Here is a 19075-nt window from a genome sequence, read left to right as displayed (position 1 = left end):
CCAAAATCAAAAAAATTAACGGCAGTGAGGCCACTTACCTTTTCTTCTTTTAGCCCCCAGATTATTTCAGGCAGACTGTCCTAACTCTCAGGGGAAGGTAGCAGGTCTAGATTGGTATGGGCTTAATTCTTAACCCAGAAGTGTGTTAGTAGTTCAGCTATAAAGAATCTCACAACTGAAGTATTCTACAAAGGTGTAAAGAAGTCATTTCGAGTTACAATTACAGAATGGAACTGGATTTTTGTTTTACTTTTTTGTTTTTGTTTTTTTTTTGCGGTACGCGGGCCTCTCACTGTTGCGGCCTCTCCCGTTGCGGAGCACAGGCTCCGCGGCCATGGCTCACAGGCCCAGCCGCTCCACGGCATGTGGGATCCTCCCAGACCGGGACACGAACCTGCGTCCCCTGCATCGGCAGGCGGACTCTCAACCACTGCGCCACCAAGGGAAGCCCTGGAACTGGATTTTTTACTTGTGTTTTGCCCAAGGTACATTTATCACATGCAAAGTGTTCTAAGGGTAGAGATGTGTCCCCAGTGTGGTGGGATAATCCTACATGTTCTAAAACACTGGAGGCTCCTCCAATGGCCTGAGAGTTCCTAGGTCTTACTTAGCCCAGTTATCCAAGACATACAGTTTCTTAAAGTGACTTCCAATTATACCTTACCCAATCAACAATCTTCTAAGACAGCAGGCTGACTGGCAGCCCCAGTCATATGAACCACACGTTTACTCATAACTAAAAAAGGCATCCAAGGCTCACCTTAATCTTTGACCTAAAAGCCCACCTCCCCAGCACTATCACCACACATCTTAACCTTTTAAGACTTAAAATTACAAGCCACACAAAAGGCTGGAGTCACTGACCAAACCAGTTGTTCTCTGTTTGCGTTTACTAACTTTCTTCTTAATCTTGGCTCCATGTTGTAAATCACCCACGGAGTTTTGGAAAAGTTATTCCTGGATTCCAGTCCCAGAGATCTTGATGTAATTAGTGTGTGGGGGGGTAAAGGGTGATAGGGGGTAAGGGGTGATGATTTAAAAAAATATCCTCAGGTGCTTACAGGATACACAGAATCTGCAGACCTGCTGCTGTACGTGGAAAACTCTTTTCATACAAACCCGTCTGCTATGGGTTAAATTGTGTCGTCCCCCACCACCCCCCATCCCCCCCCAAGAGTACTAACTCCCCGTACCTCAGATGTAACCTTATCTGGAAATAGGGTCACTATTAAGTTAAAATGAACCCATACTGTAGGGTGGGCCCCGTCCCCAAAGTGACTGATGCCCTTATTTATTTTAAAAAGGCCATGTGTAGAGACAGAGACACAGGGAGGACACCAAGTGAAGACAGAAGCAGAGACGGGAGTAATATATCGATAAGACAGAGAACAAAGATTTCCAGCAAACCACCAGAAGCTAGGAGAGAGGCATGCAACCGACTTCAGAAGGAAACAGCCTGCTAACACCTTCCTTTCTACCCTTCAGAACTATGAAAAAAGGCATTTCTGTTGCTTAAGCCACCCAGTTTGTGGTACTTCGTTATGGCTGCCCTAACAAACTAAACCACCAGTTCACCTGAATTTATTTACTGACCTTTTCATTTTGACATGGGTGCACCTCCCTTCCAAGACTTTAACCAATAACCATCACCCACCCAGCTCCGTAATATACAACACTACTTATTGCTTTTTCCTCACTTTCAATATGTATTTGAGAATTTATGTGCTAAGGACTGTTTAACACAAGATAAAAGAATGAACAGAAACAAGCACAGTCCTTACTCTCGTGGAATTTAGTCTAGTGGGAAAGGCAATCAAAGAATCGTCCAAATAAATATAAAATTGCAACTGTGCCTTGCATAAAAGAAGCTGTAACTGGTGCAGTGATGTCCCAGGATTCTCCCTTGTCAAGTTTGTCAAGGAAGGCTGCTTTGAGGAGCAACGCTTAAGCTAAGATCTGAATTAGCGAAAAAGGGGAGAGTGGTGACTGAAGTCAGGGAAGTGTATGTGCAAAGTCTCTGTGAATGCTGGAAGGATACACTAGGCATCCATTTATTGAGAGGGTCAGTAGGCTGTGCTAAAGTATTATTTACAAAGGCTAAAATTCATGATCCTCATACAAATATTATTGACAGTGATATGTCAAAGATTTTGCTCAACTCAGTAATTAGCTAGGGCACCAGTTAGAGAGTAAAGTTTGTTGCAAGAGAAATGAGAAGCAGTTTAAATAAAATTGCTTAGGGTAGATCCAAAACTGGTTAAATAAAATTGCTTAGGGTAGATCCAAAACATGTTCTCTACATGGTAATAAAACCAAAACCTTTAAGGATTTCTTTTCTACCAGATAATTCTTCAAGTTAACATGTAACTTCAGTGTCTGGGTTCTCATCAGCTGGTAACTACCAAAGTCAATCGCAGATGCATTTTCCTAAATAATTTAATCTTTTTGTGTTGGTTAGACAATGTCTCAGACTGACATTGGTAGGACATGCTGCATTCTCTTTTGGTTTCTAAGTTTGGGAAAATAGTTCTTAAGAGTCAAGTTGTGGAGGCAGGAGAAATTTGAGGTAAGATGAAGGTGAAGATTTAGACTCATATATACAATTATTATTAAATTCTCACATTTCCCTATATAGTAAATCATCATCTTTCCCACAGGAAATTGGGAAGGGGTTTGAGAACCATTGCTCTGAGTTCTAAATCTCAGTGTTTCAAATGATCATCTAACTTCCAGCTCACTCACCTGAGCTAACCCCCACTTCTCAGATCAGGGCTACTTTCCCCTTAAGTCTTGTGATTTGATGTGAAGATATGCAATGACTTTTTCCAGGCTTACATTTTTTACAAATTTGAGACAGAGCTTGCTTTTAAAATGATGATCCAGGTTTAATTCCTTACCCTTGTAACTTACTAGATACTTAACAGCTATGTGACTTTAGGAAAATTAAATCGCCTCTAAGCCTCAGCTTCTACATTTGAATAATAAAGATCAATACATACTTATAGGTTGTTAAAAACATAAAGGGAGATACACTATGATAACCCTTTCATTAAAAGTCCCTCTAATAAATATTTTTGTTGTCTTTTCAGCATTGTACGACCACCCCTGAACAAGGCTTTAGGAAAAAATTTTCAGTGGATTATCAAATAGAGAAAGATGAAGGCAAATACAAGACACCACTACAACATTACTTAATGTAATAGTTTTTCAAAGCAGTGAACTATCAGCCCTCTTTTAAGAAATCTAATTTTCCTTGTAAGACAGAAGTTGGATACTTGAAATATTTTTAAAATACATTTTCTGCAACACCTCCTCCCCACTGAGATAAGGTATCCAGGGAAATTAAGTTGTCCTCTATTTGGAGTGATGTTAGAAGTCTTGACAATGTCAGGAATAGGATGTCTCCATTCTACATGTCACTCTGATGATAACCTCAAATCTAAAGTCTTGATTATACCCAATTCTGTTTTCAGAAATCTCTATAGAGTCCTTAACCTCGTCTTAAGAATCCCAGACTATTTCCGTCTCTAATTTCCCAATCTTATGCTGCATAGGCATTTGCTGTTCTAATTAACGTGGAGCCCTTTGGTTATTATCATCCATGATTCAGGTTAAATGTAACCTCTTCCATGAAATGGGTGTTGAAAACCACATGAATGCAAAGGCTCTGGGGTGTTAACCTGGGTTCCAACTCAAGTGCTAAAAATCTTTTATTGGATTACTTTGTAAAATAATTTATATAAAGTCATGCTTGTAACATTCTGGCCTCTTGTGGTCTTAGATTTCACACCAAAGACTGAGGGCTAAAAGTACCATTACAAGAAGAAACGTGAGGGAGGCAGATGCTCAGAGAGTCTGAATTCATGCCTCCATTTGAAATACAAAGAGAAAATACAGGCCTGAGAGCTCCCTGGAAGGCGAGATAAGAGAAATTATAGATGAGGGACCTCTTTGTCACATCATAGAAGGATATCTGGCCATACTCATAGTCCAGGAAAACTCCAACTCTGTGCATTTGCTCTCTCAAGGAAACCCTTTTTAAAGGGGGAAAGGCCCAGAAAGTATAATCAGTTCCCATCATGGATCCTGTGAATAAGACCTTATCTCCGGAAGCACTTCTGCTGGCAGAGCTTCTGTGTATGCCCAGCTGCCACTGTGTTGCCTTTTCCACATCCACCTCCCAGTAGTGCCGCCCTGAGGTGAAGCTCTCCACACCCAACACAGTGGCGCTGAAGTCAAATCTCTCTGGGTGACTGGGTACATCCTGCTGCACATTTCTGAGTCTCACACTTCTCAGATCCTCAGATAAGACCAGACAGGGATGAGCTGTTTTAGGGTCCAAAGTTATAGGTCCTGCAGGGAGAAAGAAATTTAGTTAACCTAGGGGTTTGTCAATGCCAGAGACTGATGATTTCTAACATGCAGGGGCTTCATAATGAGTGGGCACAAGTCTCAGGCACAGATATGGGAGAGGCAATCTAGGAGAATACAGATAAAGGGACCCCTAAGCTCTGTTTCAAGAAATGGGGGAATTCCCTGGTGGCCTAGTGGTTATGACTCCCGTGCTTCCAATGCAGGGGACGTGGGTTCGATCCCTGGACAGGGAACTAAGATCCCACATGCCGTGCAGTGCAGCCAATAAAGAAAAAAAAGAAAAAAAAAAAAGAAATGGACACCACAGAGGAACAAAGTCAATAAGATAATGGAAGGAGATGAAAATGAAATCTGAGGAAGAAGAACAAAACAATGAATAATGAACTATGGAGAGGTTTAGAAATACCTCTCAAAACAGAAAGGAATTCTGCCGGGCTATAAAAATGACCTGATACTCAGTCCTAGCCCAGTATCACCTGAGACCCAACTCTAGTCCCTAAAGATCTTCTCCAAGCCTGGAACAGCCAGAAACATGAAGTTTCCTAATAGAGCAGTTGATTCATGGCTCTATCCTGTGACTGAACTGCTTTCTTCATCTTAAATATCACCAAGATGTGACAGATACTTAGAAACTGCTGCCAGCAGGCCCTTAATATTGAGTAAATCAAAAGAGAACATATCGGAGGCCAGAAATCCTGTGAGAATCCTCCAGAAAAATCAAGCTGACATCAAGAACGCTCACTGTGATTTCTTATATGTGAATGAAAGTGGTACGTGCCTTCATATCGCTAACTGTTCCTTCTCATTTCTTTCTGTTCAACTTTTAAATATTCTGATTTCTCAGGGATTGGTCCTGGGTCTTCCTTTTCACTGCTTGTATTCTTTTCCCCTAAGTGCCTTTATATAGCCTCAGTTTTAAATATCTTCTATATGTTCATGACTTACTCCATAAAAAAGTTGACAAATACCAGTTGAACAAAACGCAGAAATTTCAAACATACTCCATCCAAAATGGAACTCCAAACCTATCCCTTCCCAGTTTCTACTTTTCAGTAGAGCACTTATTGCTTTATAGTTGGTCAAGCCATAAACCTGTAGTAGTCCTTAATTTCTTTCTTTAACAACTAATCCAGCAGCAAGTTTTATGGGCAAATGAACTTAAATCTCTGCACTTAATTCATATCATTATTAAAGTGGTCTTAAAAGCCACAAGCCTTGAATTTTAAATTTCAACTTGTCCCAGGCTCCTAGTATTTCCAGAAGACTGGCAGAAATAAATGCAGATTTTCTCTAGAAGTATATACACCTTCTTTCCTGTCCTCAAAGAATTTCTAAAAATAATATTTAAGGAAAAAAGGAACACTTACTATTAAAAAAATCATTAACCACACACTCAAAGTAAAAAAGTACTACTGAGTGAGACTAGCAGAAATAAATCTGAAGGACTTCCCTGGTGGCGCAGTGGTTAAGAATCCACCTGCCAATGCAGGGGACACGGGTTTGATCCCTAGTCTGGGAAGATCCCACACACCACGGAGCAACTAAGCCCGTGTGCCACAACGACTGAGCCTGCGCTCTACAGCCTGTGACCCACAACTACTGAGCCCACATGCCACAACTACTGAAGCCTGCACGCCTAGAGCCTGTGCTCTGCAACAAAAGAAGCCACTGCAATGAGAAGCCCGTGCACTACAACAAAGAGTAGCCCCCACTTGCAGCAACGAAGACCCAATGCAGCCAAAAATAATAAATAAATAAATACATTTATTTATTTTTTAAAAATCTGAAGAATTTTACATACTGGAATTGCCAGGCACAAACTCTACAATAATTTTTGCTTACTATGTTTAAAAAAAAAAAAAAAGATAAAAGTATCTATAGAATATAGGAAACTAAAGAAAGCAAGACTAAGTGGATTTGACAAAGAACTAAATAGATTATCTAGAAATAGAAATAAAATGTATTAAATAAAATGCCAATGGATGATTACAAGAAAGCTACAGAAAAATATGTCTCATTAGCATAAATGCAAAAATTCTTTAAAAACCATTACTACATTAAATCTGGCAATATGTAAAATGGCTAAAACATTATACCAAGAGTTTATCTTGGGAATGCAAGGGTGGTTCAACATATGAAGCAAATATAATTCACCATATCAATATATGAAGGAAAAAAATAAATATTTTGGTAGATATAGAAAAAAAGCATCTAATAAATTCAACACCTGTTCATGATACGAAGTTTTAGTGAATCAGAAGTAGACAGGAAACTTCCTCAACTTGACAAAAGGCAACTATGAAAAACCTACAGCTAACATTAAACTTAAAGGTGAAAAACAATGCTTTCTTTCTTTCTAAGATCAGGAAGAAGGTAGATGATTCTCACCACTCCCATTCACCATCGTATTGAAGGCGCTAGTAAGTGCAATAGGTAAGAAGAATACAGAAAAGGCTTACAGAGAGGAAGAAAAAAATTGTCTATATTTATAGATCACTTGAATATCTTTGTAGAGAATCCCCTCAAAATCCATAAAAGTCACTAGATCTAATAAATCAGTTTAGCACAGTTGTAAGATACAATGTCAATCAATATACACAAATGAATATTTCTATATACCATTGATAAACTAGAAATAAATAAAATTTCAATTAGAAGTTGATATTTAATTCCATGAATAGAACTAAAAAATACTTAGGTATCTAATTAAATATGTACAATATTAGCTGAAAACTACAAAACACTGTTGAGAGAAATCAAAGACCTAAATAAATGGAGATATACCACCATATCCCTAAATTGTTCTATAGATTCAGTGTAATAGCAATCAAAACCCCAGCAGGTTTTTTGTAGACGCCAACAAGCTCATTTTAAAATTTATGTGGAGAAGGATTTGGAGTAGCCAAAATTATTTTTGAAGGAGCAAATCTGGAGAACTCACAGTGCCCAATTTTAAGACTTTTTGTAGAGTAATCAATCAAGCCAATGCGGTATTAGCAAAAGGATAGATACAATGATCAATGGACCTTTTAGACTTGACATAGATCTGCTCATATGTGCCCACGGATTTTCAACAAATGATGTTGGAACAATTGGATACATACATGTACTAAAAGAGGAGGGGAGTTGTACCACATCTCGAATCGTACATAAACATAACTTTAGAGGTCCCACTGGCAGTCCAGTGGTTAAGACCCTGCGCTTCCACTGGTTCGATCCCTGGTCAGGGAGCTAAGATTCCGCATGCCACACAGTGCAGCCAATAAACAAACACACGCAACTTTAAATGAACAATAGACCTAAATGCAAAAACTAAAACTAAAAATTCTAGAAGGAAATCTTCGTTGGGGTAAAAAAAGATTTCTTAGGCCACAAAAAGCACACACCATTTAAAAAAGAAAAAGGTAACTTCAAAATCTAAAACTTCTGCTCTTCAAAAGACACTATTAGGCAAATGAAAATATAAACCACAGGAGAAATATTTGCAAATAGAGTCGTTTTAAATCCTTAAGCTATGTGGAATTTCACTTATGGTAGGATGTTCATTTTATCCTCAAATACAAAGTGTCCTGTGATCATGGATGTGTGTCAACTCACTTTGCAGCACTTCTAGCATTTTGCTCATTCCTGTTATTTGGCATAAACTCAGGTCTGTGATTCGGGCGGGCTCTAGACACTGAAGCAGTAGTGACTCACTCCTGTTAAAGGACAACAACAACAGAAAAAGGAAAGGACAATCTCAGTTACCTGTGCAGACCCCAGGCCCCTCCATCCAGAGGATGGATTTCATTACATGGCCTTGCTATCCACACCCCAACATCTCTAACCCCTGTGTGCTCACAAATCAGATTGTAAATCTGACCTAAGTGTTTCCAAAATGAATAACTTACCTTTCCAAAGAATATCTTGCATTCTATGGGGGTGAAAAGAGACAAAATTACTAGTGGGTATTTGAGCCAAGCCTTTTGTGAATTGTGCTCATGAAAGTATTTTCTCTTATAATAATGAAACTCGATTTCCATGTAATTTTTTCAGCCTCATGGTGCTAATTCTCAGATACCAAATTTCGACACTGAATAGGAAAAGTCAGAAAAATGCTTGAAATCACTGTTATATTCCCAAGGGAAATAATCTTCTATACCTCAAATTCACAATGCTCCACATTCAAATTTTGCCCGTCTATTTGCTTTCTATCCTGGGGCTGGCAGGAATTGAGCCTGCTGCCCCGTGTCCTCCGCCTGGGCTTCCTGCAGCCACGGAGGCAGGCATAGCCTCAGCGGGGGGCGAGGGGGGGCTCTGGGAGTCCCTGCCCCGGGAGGGTCCACATGTGGGAAGGGTGGGCTTTGTTCCCCGAAGAGGGGTCTGCTGAGCCCTGGGTGGCAGGGCGGGGGTACATCTGGGACAGCTTGGGCCCCAGCCAGCCCTGTGGTGACCCACTCAGGCCTTGGGCAGATGCAGGAAGAGGGGGACCCGGGGGCGCATGGGACGGGACCACTGACCCACGCTGGGTGTGGGAATGGGCCTTCGTGTGGCCGCAAGTGCTTCTGTCCCCTGTGGGTGTTGGGGCGTGGGTGTTCCTGGGCGGTGGGAACCCAGGGGCAGCCGGTGGAGGGGCAGGGCGCCCTCGGAGACTCCTGAGACGCAGCGGGTTCAGGACCTGGGGGTGGCCGGCCCAGTGGGCCCAGAAGGAAGCCCCGTGTGGGGAGGGGCTGGGGGTGCCTGTCAAGCGGCAGGGGTGGGGAGGGGACATCCTTCAGAGGGTGGGAGCCACGGGCATGGTGGGGCACCCAGACCCTGGGGTCTGCCGGCTGCCCTGTTCTTCAGCCCCTGAAACAGAGGTTCCCAGACTCCAGGGCCTTGTGATTGATTGAGGCCCCCGGGGCATTTCTTCGATGGGGCTCTGTCTTGCTGTTTATCTTCTTGGAATTTAAAGTTGAAGAGATTTAGAAATTGCTCTTTAGTCATTCATTTAAAACAATAATAAACTCATTATTTATTTAAAAAAAAACAAACAAAAAAGAAAAGAACTGAGCCTGCTAAGCTGGGGATGGTGCCTGGAACCAGGTCAGGAACTGAACATAACTGGTCACACCTCTCTGCACTGTCTGGAACTAGGCATGGCTCTAGAACAGAACCTAAGGGTTTATGTGCAGGGGCTTCTCAGAGTACTCATATTGCAAATATGGGCTTGGCAGAAGGATATAAACAGTCTTTAAAAGATAAAAATTTACTTTTTCAAAATAGTAATGCATATTACTGAACAAAATTTAAAATATACAATACTGGGAATTCCTTGGCGGTCCAGTGGTTAGGACTCTGCACTCTCACTGCCAAGGGCCGGGGTTCAGTCCCTGGTTGGGGAACTAAGATCCCACAAGCTGCACAGCGTGGCCAAAAATAAAAAATAAAAACTACAAAGAATCAAAACAGTTTAAAAAACAAACAAACAATACTATACAAGTAAGTCTCACCCTTGTTTCCCAAGGTTACTGCTGATTACAATGTTTGTGTTTATTTTGCCAGAGATTGTCTGAATGTTAATGAGCATATAATCTATACATATTCTCTAAATAACAAAAAGTTTTCTGCATGTTTTTTTCACTTAATGAAATATCTTGAAGATAATCTTTTAGTGCATTTAGAACTGCTTTACTCATTTTTTTATGGTTGCAGAATATTCTATTGTATGGATACATCATAATTTGACTAACCAATTATTTACCTTATTAAAGGACATCTCAATTCATATTTACTACTGATCAGTGAAGCAGCTCTATACATACTATGATTTCATAATGAGTCATAATGCTTTTGGTAGCCTTCATGTATGACTGAAGATCACTGGGTACTGTGTTCTAGAACTGGCCCCTAATGAGTACTGTCCACTTCTCATTTCTCAAATACTGTAGTGAAGGTTATTCCCAGAATCTTACCTGGAGCAACGCTGAGGCAGATTGCCCACACTTCTTCTCCAGCTCTGTGGTGATCTTCTGGAGGCTGCAGATCTGTTCAGAGAGCCTGACTTCACTCTCCCTCAGTTTACGCATGTTCTCTCTCCCCAAACAGTTCAGTCTCTGCAGAAGCATCCTTATTACTATTCAACAGCTGACAATTTCTCTTATTCGCTAATTCAACCATCTCTTTAAAAACCTGCTTTACTGCCTGCCACCCCAGGAACAGATGTAATTAGATAAGGCCAGGATATTCCTCTGTGTCAAGCAAGACACCTCAATAGAAACTTGATTCTTTTTTTTTTTTTTTTTTTTTTTTTTTTTTTTTTTTGTGGTATGCGGGCCTCCCTCTGCTGTGGCCTCTCCCGTTGCGGAGGACAGGCTCCGGATGCGCAGGCTCAGCGGCCATGGCTCACGGGCCCAGCCGCTCCGCGGCACGTGGGATCCTCCCAGACCGGGGCGTGAACCCGGTTCCCCTGCATCGGCAGGCGGACGCGCAACCGCTGCGCCACCAGGGAAGCCCCGAAACTTGATTCTTTGACACAATATATTTATGTTGATGTGGACAGTATCCACATACAAGGATATTCCTCTGTGTCAAGCAAGACACCTCAATAGAAACTTGATTCTTTGACACAATATATTTATGTTGATGTGGACAGTATCCACATACAGTCTACTTAATCAGTTCACAACCTGGACCTAAAACAGATCACTTTTTTTTGCTGTGCAGTTTTGTTCAGGAAGTTTCCTATTTCCTTCATTAAATTAAAACTATGACTTATTATAATTTAATTAAAAATTAAATTCACTGATGAGAATAAAATAGATAATCAAACCAGAAAGGATACCAGTTTCCTTTCTGTCCTTGCAAAGAAGCTCCACCTAGTTAAATACATGAATGTTCCATGTTATTTTTTTCTTAACTCAAGTGATATCATATTATACTCCACTGCTGATCTGACAGCTTGCTTTTTTCTTAATAAATAATATGCTCTTGGAGAGCATTCCTTATCTATACATATAGAGCCATGTTATCATTTCTAAATGCTGAAAAGCATTCCATTTGTATGTCCTGTACAATGTAGTTCATGAGTCCAACATTGATGGATACAAGTTGTATCTACTCTCTTCCTATCAACAAATATTATAGTAATAATAACACCTAATACTTACATTACACAATAATGTACACACATACAAACACTATTTAAAGAGCTTTATGTAGATTATCACACTCAAGCCTCACAACAATATTATGAACTAAGGGCCATTATCCTCATTTTACAGCTAAGGAAACCAAGTCAGCAGTTAAGCAACATGTTTAAGGTCGCCTAGAGGCTAGTAAATTGCAGAACCCAGATATGAATCTCATCAATCTGGCTTCAAAGACTACCTCAAAGCCACGGCTCTATACTGAAATAATTTTACCACACTTCCTTACCCACGTGTCTTTTTATATGCATGTAAGTATACCTGCGAGATAAATTATCAGAAATAGAATTGCTGGATGACCATATCCCTTCTTTTAATAGATCCATGGTTGTCAGTGGATGTCTTATTCTGGAATTGACATACTGTTCAGCTCTTCTTTCTCTCATTTCCCAAATATTGTTAGGATGCCATGTTTCACATCTCACCTGTAGTATATCCTGGAATTTCTCCTTTAGCTTTGTGGCAAGTTCCATCAGTTGGTTCTGACTGGCTTCTCTCAAGTTCAGGTTAAATCCGCACCATTGCGGGCTCTGGAAGTTCACTTTGTTTTCTTCAATCATCAACCAGAACCTTATCCTATATTCAGACTCAATCATCGCTTTAAAATTCTGCTCTTCTTCCTTCACCATAAATGACAGAATTCAGGTTAAACACCACAGATAAATACCTATGGTTACTTTCCATCTATAATTTTAATATAAAGCCAAGGAAATATAAAAGTACAGGGGAAGAAGTAACAGATATATAATACAAAGGACAGAGAGAATTTCAGAGTCAACATCAACCAAGACATCAGTACAATCTTAGAACATGAAATGCAGATGAAGAAATGTAACTGTCTTAGAAAACTCAGGAATCTATACAACCTCAATGACCAAAAAGGAGACCAGGAAAACTAGAAGGCAGCACCAATGGCTTTTGCTGATGCTTTGGATAGGGGGGGTGAGAAAAGAGGAATCAAAGGGTGACTCTAAGGTTTTTAGACAAAGAATAGAGTTGCCAAAACATAGAAAGGAAAAGTATGGAAGGGACAGACTCCAGAAGTGGGGAGGGTATCAGCAGCTCAGTGTGGGATATGTCGATTTTGACTAGTCAGTTAGCCATCCAAGGAGAGATGCTAAGGCAGGAAGTCGGACATGAAAACTCACCACTGGGAAGTCTAAGCTAAAGACATCCATTGGGAGTAGTCAGCTTAATGACCATATTTAACCTCATGAGACTCTATGGAGTCAAGATTTATCAAGAACCTGACTATTCTCACCACTTCTACCACCCCTCCCCCGCAGTTCACCATTACCTGTCCCTGACTATTGCAAACAGTCCCCTTCAGCTCCCCCAACCTGTGTGCTCTCACCCTCCTACAGTCTTATTCTCATTCACCAGCTAGACTATTCCCACGAAAATGGAAGTTAGATCACATTACTGCTCTGTTCAAGTTTCCACTGGCTTTCTTTTTTCATTAAAAAATAATAAATTTTTAAAAAGAGAAAAAAAGAAAAAATCAACTTCCCTATAAGATGTGGCCTTCTGATCTCATCACCTATTAGTCTCCACTTCCTTCATAACCCCAACCAAGGACACACCAGTCTTGAGATCTTTGTACTTGCCCTTCCCTCTGCCTAGAATATTCTTCCCACGACTGCACAGCTCACTTCCTCACCTCCTGGAGTCTTCTCAAAACCAATTTTGGAATGACAAGGTCCTGATCACTTTGTTTAAAAGTACATCCCATCACTCTTTCCTGCTTTTTAAATGAAATGTACAGCACTTACAATGTAACATACTACACACTTTACTTGTTTACCTCCACTAGAATGTCAATTGCACAAGGCCAGGATTGTTTGCTTTGTTTTGTTTTTCTTTTCACTACTGAATCCCCAGCACCTAGCATAGCTCCTGGCAAACAGTGGGACCCCAGTATTTGTTAATATATGGTGCTTGGAGCTGAAAAAAATGCCTACCATCCTCAACTGGATGAGAATCTAGTATAACTGGCAGAACAGTTACATATGAAGGGAGGGTCTGAAATTAGAAGTGAAACGTGCATAGTGGACTGTGATTCCTCAATTTGAATAGTAATTATTTTTTATTGAAGTATAGTTGACAATGTTGTGTTAGTTTCAGGTGTACAGCAAAGTGACTCAGTTACACATATATATTTCTCAGATTCTTTTCCCTATATATAAAATAGATATATATATATTTATAGATCTAAATATATATATATCTATTTTATATATAGTACTGTATATGTTAATCCCAAACTCCTAATTTATACCCCCCCACCCTGGAATAGTAATTCTTAAATTGCCCTTTAAATGGCTTCAGGATTTACATGGCCACCAAAAGTACATACGATGCTCATTCTCCTATGGCATCGTTATAAACTGTGCTATCAATCTTTGCCAATAAGGGATGCAAATGCCATCTCACTAGCAAATTTAATATAGTTAATTTGTATTTCTCTTACCATGAGCTTTTGGACCAATTCAGTATGTTCAAAAGATATCTGCATTTTCTCCTCTGTGAACTCTCATGTCTTTGATCATTTTTCTGTGGAGTTTCTAGTCTTTTGCTTATTGACTTTTTTTGGGCTGCGCCGCATGTGGGATCTTAGTTCCCCAGTCAGGGATAGAACCCATGTCCCCGTACAGTGGGAGCCTGGAGTGTTAACCACTGGACCACCAGGGAAGTCCCCTGCTTATTGACTTTTAAGAGCTTTTTACACGTGAAGAAATTAACACTTTTCCTACCTATGGATTTCAAGTAGTTTTTCCTGCTTTGTCATTTGTCTTTTGATTGTGTTTATGTTATTTGCTATCCAACATTATGGGTAATTTCCCCCTAAGAATCAAGATAAGCACTGACCTGCATCATCACCATTCTTTCTTGCTCATCAGCCAATATGCTTTTAGCTACTTCAAGTTTCTCCTTCAATGTGTTCAATATCTCCTGGAATAACTTCTGCAGAGAAATATATCACAGAATTCCAGGTTAAGTAATTGCTTTACAACAGATAGATTCCCAGCCTTAGACAACTGAAAGGCCAATAGCCCTGACTACAATGTTTTCCTAGCCTTGAAGTTGAACGTCTAAATATGGTACTTATCTAGTATTCTTTGGTAAACATCAACTAAGGGAATGGTCTTGGAGGATCAGAATATCTGTCCCCCAAATAAATAAGGTAATAAATAAGAGGAGGCAGCCAGAATGACAGAGTGGTCTGGGATCTGCATGAAGCTTACCCTATAATTCTCAGCAGCCTCTTGTACTCCATGTACCACGTGATTCTTGTGCTCCTGGGACGTGAAGTACTTGTCACAAAACGTGTTTTGGTCATCATGGCAGAACAGCTGTGGTGGCTCCAGATGTATCTCACAGCGGGCATCTTCTGGGATTTCTTGCTCTAACTGGGAGTGGAGCCTTTTGGACATGTCGGCAGGTGGCCCTAGTTGAAGATTGGACTGTTTCTGATGTGGAATACACCTCCCCGTACTCTGAAAATGAAAAGAGTGGCAGTGTTCTGGTGCTGACACAACTTGTTAACCTCAGTCCGCAGTCAAGGGTCAGCAGGTCAGTGCATCCTGAACTCCTCAAATCCAGCAAATCTTTGGCAGCCACGTGCTTGGGAAAGGAGACAGAAGGAGTTACACGAATGATCAAGTTTCCTAAGAATTTCAAGCAACTGGTTGAAAATTATTTACAAGTGACAACACAGCAAGCCACCTCCCTGCAAGTCACTAAAAAAATAAAAAAGAAAGAAAGAGGGACTTCCCTGGTGGTCCAGTGGTTAAGAGCCTGTGCTTACACTGCAGGGGGCAAGGATCAGGGAACTAAGATCCCACCTGCCATGCAGCATGGCCTAAAAAAAAAGAAAAAAGAAAAAGAAAAGAAAAAAAATGGTGCTCAAAGAAAGCATACTGCTGCAAAGAGCATGAGAGGAACTTCGGAGCTTCCAGGACTAAGGGGAGGCAGAGGCAGAGCCTAGCCTCAGGCACTCAGGTCGCAAATTAAAGGAATCACTCACCCAGTGCTTGCACGAGCCAAAAAGCGAGGGCCTCCTTGTATGCCTCCTTAAACAATAGAAAGTGAGGCGCCGGGTTACCAAGTTTAAGGAAGGGCTTACTTTCAGATTTCAAGGTGCGCATACACGAGAAGTGCTCCCTTTTGGACTCCCTAAGTGCGCATGTGCCTGAGTGAGGTAACGCAAGTTTTGCGCCCGAAGCCCAAGGCATGTCTCACTAGAGACTTGGCCATTAAAAGGTGTTCGTTAAAAAAATAAGTAGGTCTTCCCTGGTGGCACAGTGGTTAAGAATCCACCTGCCAATGCAGGGGACAAGGGTTCAAGCCCTGGTCCGGGAAGTTCCCACGTGGCGTGGAGCAATGAAGCCCGTGCACCACAACTACTGAGCCTGCGCTCTAGAGCCCGTGAGCCGCAGCTACGGAAGCCCGCATGCCTAGAGACCCTGCTTCTCAACAAGAGAAGCCAACGCAATGAGAAGCCCACACACTGCAACGAAGAGTAGCCCCCGGCTCGCTGCAACTAGAGAAAGCACGCACGCAGCAAGGCACACCCAACGCAGCCAAAAATAAATAAATAAATTTAAAAATAAATAAATAAATAAAACAACCCCCCCCCAAATAAATAAAACCTTTTCAAAAATAGTAAAGGGAAATTGCACACATTTATATGTACATATACATATATTTTTTTCATATATACATGTATATACATATCTACATATGCAGATATACATATGTATATACAGATTTTAAGGAAACAGAACAAGGGATCTATAATCTCCTACATCCAGACAATTCCAGATAATTCTGATTACCTTTGAGCAACAATTCTACCTTTTCACTAGTAACATTTTAATTATATCCTTAAAATGTATTACCTACTGAATTTGGGAAACTTTCCCAGTAAAGAATTGCCTTAGGGCTTCCCTGGTGGCGCAGTGGTTGAGAGTCCGCCTACCGATGCAGGGGACACGGGTTCGTGCCCCGGTCCGGGAGGATCCCACATGCCGCGGAGCGGCTAGGCCCGTGAGCCACGGCCTGCACGTCCGGAGCCTGTGCTCCACAACAGCAGAGGCCACAACAGTGAGAGGCCCGCGTACCACCAAAAAAAAACCAAACAAACAAAAAAGTTTCCTTGTTTAATCCCATCTCTAGCCATTTTTGGGTGACACCATAACACCAAGTATTAATTTATCAAAATCATCTAATTTACAACTGCTCATTCCATCTCATTAGCCAGTTCTTTTGACAATAGCTCTTGAAAGGAATTGACCTGCCAGAGTGCATAACTCCCAAACTTCCATTTCTGGATTTATTAGCTTCTTCTGCCTCTCACACTCTCAATTCCACCCAAACTTGACCATCAACCAATCAATCTCATCACTCTCTTTTAATTTTTAAGATATGCAAAACTTCAAAAAAAATGTCTGAAGCTGTTACTCTTCTATACGTGATGACACTTATTTTTTTAGGGTACATATTAAAGCAGCAGACTTGATTTGCCTTTTCACTGTGTTGACATTTGCACTGATAGTAGATAAAACTGCTGGTGTCTTACCATTAATCAAGGAAGTAGCACCAAACAGTACTATAGTCATTTATTATATTTTTTAAATCTCTACCTATTTCCATGCTCCCAGTTTAAAAGAAAAAAAAAAAAGCCCGTTTTACTTAAGAACATTCTTATTTCTTGATGCAATAGTAAAGTATTAAATCTCAACCCTGAGTACAGGATTTAGCATTCTGGGTGACAAGTTGGAAAATATGTGTAAAGCATTTATGCTGCATATGGGAAAACAATGGTTGTCTCACAAAAAAGCATTTTCTATGATTGTTTGCGTTGCAAGCCATACTAGCGGCGTTTTTTTCATAGGTCATTTTTAGTAGAAAGAACAAATGGGACAAACTGTGGTAATTCAGATGTAGTGATTTGGAAAAGACATTTTCTCAAACACTGACAGAATGACCCTGTCATTTCAAGGAAACCAAGTGAGTGTATTAGTTCCCAATGATAAAACTGGAGCTTTTAAGCAAAAACGAGAGTTTTGGAAAACTTGTATCTACTATTCTAAGCTTGACAATTTCCCAATACTTGGTCTTTTCTGATGAAATTGGTAGGACTATTAACTGTTTTTTTTTTTTTCTATTGCATAATGAAATGTGTCAACATTTGGAAAATCTGCGAATTCGGTGAACCAATTGTTTTCCAATAGACCAATGCATGATGTTACAAGACTATGCAAGGGTAAAGTGAACTCAAAGTATAAGACAGATCAATGGATTTTAATGTTACAGAGGACAAAATGTTCATTAAAATGATTTCAAAAAAAGGAAACAGAACAATTATCTGTAAAAGGTATTAGAATGATCTCCCCTTTTCCAACTATGTATTTAGTGTGAGGACAGATTTTCTTCATATACTTCAACTAAAATAACATTGCAATAGGGCTTCCCTGGTGGCCCAGTGGTTAAGAATCCGCCTACCAATGCAGGGGACATGGGTTCGAGCCCTGGTCCGGGAAGATTCCACATGCCGCAGAGCAACTAAGCCCATGCACCACAACTACTGAGCCTGCTGAGCCTGCGCTCTAGAGCTCACAAGCCACAACTACTGAGCCTGCGTGCTGCAACTACTGAAGCCTGTATGCCTAGAGCCTGTGCTTTGCAACAAGAGAAGCCACTGCAATGAGAAGCGCGCACACCGCAAGGAAGAGTAGCCCCCACTCGCTGCAACTAGAGAAAGCCCGTGCACAGCAACAAAGATCCAACGCAGCCAAAAATAAAATAATACAATAAATAAATTTAAAAATAAATAAAATAAAAAATATTATTTAAAAAAACACTGCAATAGATGGAATGCTGGAGTAGATATAAACCAGAAATTAAAGAGATTTGAAAAATTGTAAAACCATGCCACTTGTCTTGAGAATTATTCAGAAAAGGTTCTTCATAAAAATGTTATATTGGGCTTCCCTGGTGGCGCAGTGGTTGAGAATCCACCTGCGGATGCAGGGGACACGGGTTTGTGCACCGGTCTGGGAAGATCGCACATGCCGCAGAGCGGCTGGGCCCGTGAGCCATGGCCGCTGAGCCTGCGCGTCTGGAGCCTGTGCTCCGCAACGGGAGAGGCCACAACAGTGAGAGGCCCGCGTACCGACCAAAAAAAAAAAAGTTATATTTATTTTTAATATTTCTTAAAAGTTCTAATTATGAACACAGTAACTATTAATATAAATGCACCTGTAATTTTGGTACATTTTGCCAGATTCCCAACCACAAAGATCATGTAATTTTGCATTTCAAACAACATGAGAAGGTGTCAAACTTCACTTGGTTGGTGAGAAATTGTATCCTTATTTTTAGCTTGCATTTATTTTATTATTAATAAAACCATTATTTTCATATGCTTAAGAGCCATTTTCATTTCTTTTTTTATGAACCATGTTTAAGCCTTTCAGCTGTTTTTTTCCTATCAGGTTTTTGGTCTTTTTTCTTAATTTTAAGATATACAC

The 19075-nt window shown here is 40.5% G+C and overlaps 1 protein-coding gene across 1 annotated transcript; it reads right to left on the bottom strand.

The window, feature by feature from the left end:
- Nucleotides 1-3784: 3784 nt before the first annotated feature.
- Nucleotides 3785-14974, bottom strand: TRIML2 (tripartite motif family like 2). Its single transcript, XM_007100812.2, has 7 exons — nt 14786-14974; nt 14409-14504; nt 11966-12160; nt 10308-10448; nt 8265-8287; nt 7972-8072; nt 3785-4353 (listed from the first exon to the last, which is right to left on the bottom strand). The coding sequence occupies exons 1-7, from the start codon at nt 14972-14974 to the stop codon at nt 3785-3787; spliced, it is 1314 nt and encodes a 437-aa protein (XP_007100874.1).
- Between the last annotated feature and the right edge of the window lie 4101 nt (nt 14975-19075).

Source organism: Physeter macrocephalus, chromosome 20 (assembly GCF_002837175.3).
Source record: "Physeter macrocephalus isolate SW-GA chromosome 20, ASM283717v5, whole genome shotgun sequence".
In the NCBI taxonomy this organism is placed as follows: domain Eukaryota; kingdom Metazoa; phylum Chordata; class Mammalia; order Artiodactyla; family Physeteridae; genus Physeter; species Physeter macrocephalus.
This window is presented reverse-complemented; position numbering and strand designations above follow the sequence as displayed.

What these genes read in the sequence shown, in the direction of transcription:
- TRIML2 (XM_007100812.2), bottom strand. Translation starts at nt 14,974, where the DNA reads ATGTCCAAAAGGCTCCACTCCCAGTTAGAGCAAGAAATCCCAGAAGAT. An exon ending in CTGCCTCAGCGTTGCTCCAG is followed by an intron (nt 8,288 to 10,307) that starts GTAAGATTCTGG and finishes TCACCCCCATAG; the next exon opens with AATGCAAGATATTCTTTGGA. An exon ending in AATGCTAGAAGTGCTGCAAA is followed by an intron (nt 4,354 to 7,971) that starts GTGAGTTGACAC and finishes TTCTCCCTGCAG; the next exon opens with GACCTATAACTTTGGACCCT.